Source organism: Dermacentor silvarum, chromosome 2, assembly GCF_013339745.2.
Source record: "Dermacentor silvarum isolate Dsil-2018 chromosome 2, BIME_Dsil_1.4, whole genome shotgun sequence".
Lineage (NCBI taxonomy): Eukaryota > Metazoa > Arthropoda > Arachnida > Ixodida > Ixodidae > Dermacentor > Dermacentor silvarum.
Genome location: NC_051155.1, coordinates 85,297,020 through 85,303,648, shown reverse-complemented (window position 1 = coordinate 85,303,648; position 6,629 = coordinate 85,297,020). Strand labels below are relative to the sequence as shown.

Below are 6,629 nucleotides of genomic sequence, written 5' to 3'. Positions count from 1 at the left end.
TTAGTGCACTGCAGGTCATGTTGCGAGATGAACTCTTTAACACAGCAAGGCAGGTGCTCATACAGCACAGACCGACAACCACTTGTAACTGGCATGCTTTTGTCATCTCCAGAAATAAAATAAAAACACTGACAGAACTGGTGTCGCATGGCAAGAGTGTGCGAAACGCGCTTCCAATTGTGAACTTTACGTAAAATATCTTTAAAGTATTGGTGTTTTGCCTGAAAACGCATCGCCCAGATGTCAACTAGTGGTCCAAATTTCTCAATACAAGACGGGTAATGAATGAGGTAATGCATCTTGCAAGTGAATGAAGACGATGGAAACAGTGTCCTAAACTCTAGACAAAAAAGGTGGACTTTTCGCTGCAAGTAAGCTATGTACGAGACTGGGATTTTGTGGCTCATGATGATGTCCACGATTTCTCGAAGAAGTAAGTAGAGTTGCCAGACTTCGCTCCCCGCTGGTACAAGATCACCCACAAAAAGAGAAAGGTGGCGAAATAGGGCAAAAACTTGCGATGCAGAACCCTTAATGGTAGTTTTTCCATAAAGAAAATCCTTAGAAATTGCCTCTGGTTTGTTCCTTGCGTCGCACGGATCGTAATTCCATTCATTAATCAATTTGTTCAGCTGTCTTAGAAATTGCCTCTGGTTTGTTCCTTGCGTCGCACGGATCGTAATCCCATTCATTAATCAATTTGTTCAGCTGTCCCAGTGAAAAACAACCTTGTGAAATTAACGATGAAATAATGTGCTTCAATGTGAATGGTATAACACCTTCATGCAAGTCGTGCATTAAATCTGGTGGCAAATGTTGAGATGGGTCAAAGCCCTGAAGTGCAAGCAGCGGGCTAGCGTCCTTGACACCGTACAGTGATGCGGTTGGTAGCCCTGCCTTCAACATGTTTAAATGGTGCTGGTGACCTTCTGGCGTTCGCATCACAAAGTCAGTTTCTAAATGCTTATAGTTGACCTCGTGGCGCAGTGCTAGGCAGAATCTACATATTCTCCCTTGATTGAACGACGCCTTAAACCCACCAATTCTGTGGCTAGAAAGGTTATCACCAGTTAATATAAAAACAGACCCTTTCATTAGTCTTCCGTTTGCAACTATGCCATCGTTTTCTAATATGGCCAGATCATCCAGCAAAGGAGCAAGAACCTTGGTAAAGCCATATGTGCAAACGTGCTTGTCTTTCACTAGAAGCACCAAGTTAATGCCTGAAAGTGCTGAGCGATATTGTACACCCAAGTTTAGCACAGAAAAGTACACAGCAGTTAACTTGTGCTTTCCTCGTTTGCTGCCTAGTGGGTTGCACACCTCGAATTCATCTGTGTACAACTGTAAGCAAATCTTGCTTTCATCACCAGCAAAGAAAGGATGCTTCTTAAAAGCACTACCATCAAACACTGAGCACATATGATCAGGTATCTTGACGTCACTGTTGAAGTCACCTGAAAGGTGAGGATGTTCCAGAATACACTTTAGCATATCACATAGTGGCACATACACCATAGTGTCCCGCTTTCCATTAGACTCTCCGAGCATTACAGTTCTCGGCTCAACAAGTGCGAAATGATTTTTCCAGTATGTGTAGCGACCACATTCGGTCATCAGCCCGCGTAACTGGTCTTTGTATGCTCCTCTTTGGCTGGACGACATTTCACCATTCAATTTGTCATCTTCCAAGACAGTTGTAACAAATGTGATGACGTCATTTGCTATTTCATTCAGTGTTGACTCTGGAAGACGTCTTACCTCCTTCCACTTTAAAAACATGATGGAAAGATGCCTTACATAGTCACTGGGAACATCAGCGGATTCACAAGGGGCACCTTCGTTGTGGATTTCTTCTTCTCCCTCCTGGGTAGATAAGGTCCCTTCTGCTGCTCCCACACTGCTCTGAGCTGTTTCCACTGGCACATTTTCTTGAAGTTGCTGTTTCACTTCCAACGCTTCAGAGTGCTTGCGATACACATGTCTTTTGTATGAAACGAAGAACCTGAATGTCTGCATGCAACCTTCTAGGCCACACACCCAATTTTCTTCGTGGCCATGGGCTGAGTGCAGGTGCCTGAAGAGCAACTTCAGTGAGAACCTGTGGCAGCCACACCGTGGGCAGCGATAGTAGCGAATGCTTGGCATCTGAAAAAAAGGCATGTCAGAATTACACCCAGTGTAACCCTTTGTTCTTATCTTGTAACAAGCAAGACAATGTACATGTCTCTCCTTATACAAAAAAAAAAACACTGAGCAGCTATGACATCCTTAACAGTGAAATTGAAACAATTTTTAATTACAATACATTATTTCCAAAGACAAAATCATGTCATTAGACAAAATTTACAAGTAAGAAGTTTGTTTATGCAGAAGTTCCTTCAAAATTATTCGTCTACTCTTATGTGCTGAGTGTGTGGGCGCGTACGTTTGATATTCATGCGCCTCTATCTTTTCCTCTTTCCCTTCCCTCAACGCCGAGTAGCTGGCTAGAGAAATTTACCTCAGGCCGACCTCTCTGCATTTCGTATCATTAAACTTCTCTCTATCTCTCTCTGTATACGTTTGGTATAAAAACACATATGTCAGTACTTACCTTTTTCACAATTCCCTTCGACCGAAGGCGGCCTGTGCATGCGAGCCTGTAGGGCCGGGATTCACTTTTTGCAATAGTGAGCACACGACGTACAAGATCTGCACGTACCAGCGATCTTACGAAAGCGCACAACAGGGAACAATTCCGTGCGTACAGCTACCGCCGCAGCTACCACAACTTCAGGCGCCGAGGGCCTAGGATCTGGAACGTACGTACAAGTCGTGGCGAGTAGACGCACAGTGCCTTTGTCGCCGCAACGCGAAATCAGTAGTATACGTGGACGCGCTGGCGAAGTCGCGCTGCATCACGGTGCTCAACCATGTTAGCCGCCCAAACGACGCACTCCGGTGGTGGCGCCATTTGCAAAGAGCTAGGCCGGATATTTACATCCCGTGGTTTACGTATCCAACTTCCGTCTAACGTTCTGACTTTTGAGGAATCGCGGCAAATCATAATAGTATTGTTATTCTAGCCACCCTAGTACTGTCAGCTGCAAAAGTTTGCGCATATGCAATGCGTGATGAAGCGATACAAAACTGATTACTGCGCCATCTGCCGTCATACAGCGTGGTGTCGAGGCTCCCGGGCGCGGAAGTGCCGGGAGCTGTGTTACGGCATGCTGTGCGACGGCGGATGGCGCAGCACTCAGTTTTGCATCGCTCTGCCACGCATTGCAGATCGCGCAAGTTCATGAAAGCCAACGTTACTAGATTGCCTCTTTAAACTAATCTAGTAAGGGTGATTAAAACGTCAGGAAGATGCCGATCGTGATGCAATTTCATTTTTGTTTTATTCTTTCGAAGTGAGCCCTATTAACATCCTCTCGCCCGCCGTGGTTGCTCAGTGGCTATGGTACAGTGCCTAGAATATACTTACAAGTATATTCTAGGCACTGTAGCTATGGTGTTGGGCTGCTGAGCACGAGGTCGCGGGATCGAGTCCCGCCCACGGCGGCCGCACTTCGATGGGGGCGAAATGCGAAAGCAGCCATGTACTTAGATTTAGGTGCACGTTAAAGAACCCCAGGTGGTCCAAATTTGCGGAGGCCCCCACTACGGCGTGTCTCATAATCAGATCGTGGTTTAATTTGGCATGTAAAACCCCATAATTTAATTTTAATTAATCAACATCTTCCTCTCCGTGAATTGAGCAATATGTGCTTTATTTGTTCCTTTTTGTTGCCGGGTGAAATTTTTATCCCATTCAATGATGTCATTCCCCTTAGTGTGCATGATGCACGTGAGCAGGATACAGCAAGTCGTCCGAGGTGGACCACCTTGCGATCGAAAGGCGCTGACAGGGAATGGACGTGCGGCTGAGTGTCAGTGCAGGCCATGTGCAAAACGGTTACCCTAAAAGCATGTGGCTTCAACTTTGCCACCCGTGTCTCCAACATGCATGCAAGTGACAATCACGGCGTTTGGATTGCAAGGGGGTGTTACATTTGTTGCGTTTTTCTCTGAAAATCGCATACGTACGATGCTCATGGTGCTCGCCTGTTCTTACTAAAATTTTGCAGAAAGATCACGTTTCATGTTTCGGATCATTTGATGTAACGGTTTACACAGTTGATTGGTTTATTTCCTAGAAAAACAAAACCGAAGTTGCCTTTATTTATGGGGAAAGCAAAGTGCCACCCCGACGGTGCAAACATAAACTTGTTTCTCCGTCTGTTGGCCGCTGCTAAAAGCAGCCGTTGCGCTTAAGTTATTGCGTTATCCAGAGAAGCGGGAAACATACGGTACAACCCTCCCGGAACGGCTGCATTCGGAGCGGCCGATAGGCGGCGAAACAAGTTTATGCTAGAAGTGGCTTGGCAGCACCTTTATGCGCAATATTTTCCCTTTCTATGATGGTAAGGGGAAAATGCATGTGTCTGTATGAAGAGGCACCATCGACTCACTGTACATGCCACTCAAGAGAAGTATGAGAACCTCTGAGTTTGTTTCCGGCAACAGTCGCAGCATAACAGCGTAGCAAGCATTGCGCCACCCACGACGCTCACGACTGCCGACGACTGTACGCCACCCACCGTGCCCCGTATAACCACATTGTCGATAGGTTCAGCCATCGCCTTGGCCATTCAGGACGCCGAACCAATTCGGCTGTCACATTATCAGACTCACAAGGAGCTTGCCGCGTGTTTCTAAATGGGACGGCACCCCAGTCAATAATAAAAAATTTGGGCAATCGACTAGAAGGGCACCACACTATCATATGGTGTTCAGCACACGAGGGACTGGCAGGGAACGCGAGGGCAGACCGTATTGCTCGAGGATTAAACGTCCGACGACCTTCCAGGGCCCAGCGACGACCTTCCACCGAATTGTCGTGACATCCTTTTACAGCGAAGGCAGCAGCGGAGACGTTTTGGACATCTTCAATGGAATTTTACCAGCCAAGAGGAGAGGGACTGGCGTCGTATTCAGACGAATACATACCCCAACTTGCACCACCTACACAGAATACACCCCACGAGGTTCATTGACGAGTGCCCGTGGTGCACAGAAATACCCACACTAAAACACATCACATGGGAGTGTCCCAAGAGGTCTCCGCATATAGACAGCCCAATAATATTGAAACATCCACTCATGAGGAATAGACAGTGGGAGGCATGATTTGCGGACGAGGGCCGGGAGAGCAAATTGGCTCTTCTGGATCAAGCGCAGCGAGCCGCTCGTGCCAGTGGAGCCCTGGAATAGGGGCCCCAACCAGCGTGCCTTCTTTTATTTATTTTCAATAAAGTTTTTACTCACTCACACACTTCATTCTTTCTGATGAGAGATGGATACCGAGTGTCCTTAAATATGCAATTTGAAGCACGGCTCCTACTTGTTACTGTCATACATGTGGTTTCAGAGGGCACAACTGAACTGCACCTTCACGAGTGGAGTGACCAAAAGGTAGTTTGCCAGCGTCGCGGCATCGTCTGCTCAGGCTGTGCGCGCACTGAGAAATGAATGCCGGCAACCATTGCGTGAAAAGTTGATTTCAATCCAATCCAATCCGGTTTATGAGCAAAAACTAGAGTGAACTATAGTATAGGGGATTGGGCCCAGCGGACGCCTTGGCAAACGGCGAGGGTGATGCAAAGAACGCTGAAATTGTGGCGACGCTGCCGTCGCCTTATCCCGAAGCTTCGGCTGTTTCGGCAGCGCCCATTGGCTGAACCGAGCTCGCGGGCTGAGTAGCTGTTGTCTGCTCGACGCACTCTCGTTCTTGAGTCGTTTGCAATGTTTCCGTCGCTATATCCATTTTATTTACTGGAGCAGGATGAAACGCGTGTAATAGCTCCGTGCTGCTGCGGTAGGGTCTCCGACGCGACAAGCGTTCGGCCGGCGCGCAGGGCTGCTCATTTAGGGGAAGGCGATGGTTGCGCCACCAACTTTTCAATAAAGAAAGCCTCAGTGGGGAGCCCGCGATGGACCCACTCTCCCTGTCTAGTACGCTCTAGCAAAGAGGCGCGAAAACGTGATCACAGCGCAGTGAGGCAGCTTGTCCAACGAATGTCCCACGTGCCTCTTCTGTAACGAACATACCGCTTTGCACAGCTAGCTTTGTATGCTGCTTCCTTCGCCGGACGGCCGCCTCCTTATGCGCAGTAATGTCAGTGCGTTGTTTGGTGACCGTGCCCGACCTACAGGCCAAGCGGTCGTATACGATAGAAGTCGGCAAGCTGGACGCGCTGAAGGCTGCAATTTCCACGTGCCCTGTCATCGGCGACAAGCTCAACTTATCGACCTGCACATTCAAGGCAAGTCTCTGCTCATGCTGTCTTTTTGCTTAGACTGTTTGTCTTATGTCGCATTAATACGTGATTTATAAATGTGGGAGTCGTCGGGGGTCGTACGCTTAGGTCACGGTGAATCAAGCGAGCCGGTTAGGGCAAATAGAAACTTTAGGCACAATAACCTTACCGGTGCGTTACCTTCTTTTTTTTCCGACAGTGTTACAATTTTCGTGGTGTTTGCTGGGCTCAGCAATTTAAACGCGATTCTCGGATCGTTACCTTCTTTTTTTTTCCGACAGT

The 6,629-nt window shown here is 47.6% G+C and overlaps 1 protein-coding gene across 1 annotated transcript; it reads right to left on the bottom strand.

Annotated features, from left to right (window-relative positions):
* Nucleotides 1-615: 615 nt before the first annotated feature.
* On the bottom strand, nt 616-2,149 carry LOC125943474 (uncharacterized). The gene has a single exon (XM_049662807.1). It carries the CDS (start codon nt 2,146-2,148, stop codon nt 616-618), a length of 1,533 nt encoding a protein of 510 aa, XP_049518764.1. The 5' UTR covers nt 2,149.
* Nucleotides 2,150-6,629: the final 4,480 nt, after the last annotated feature.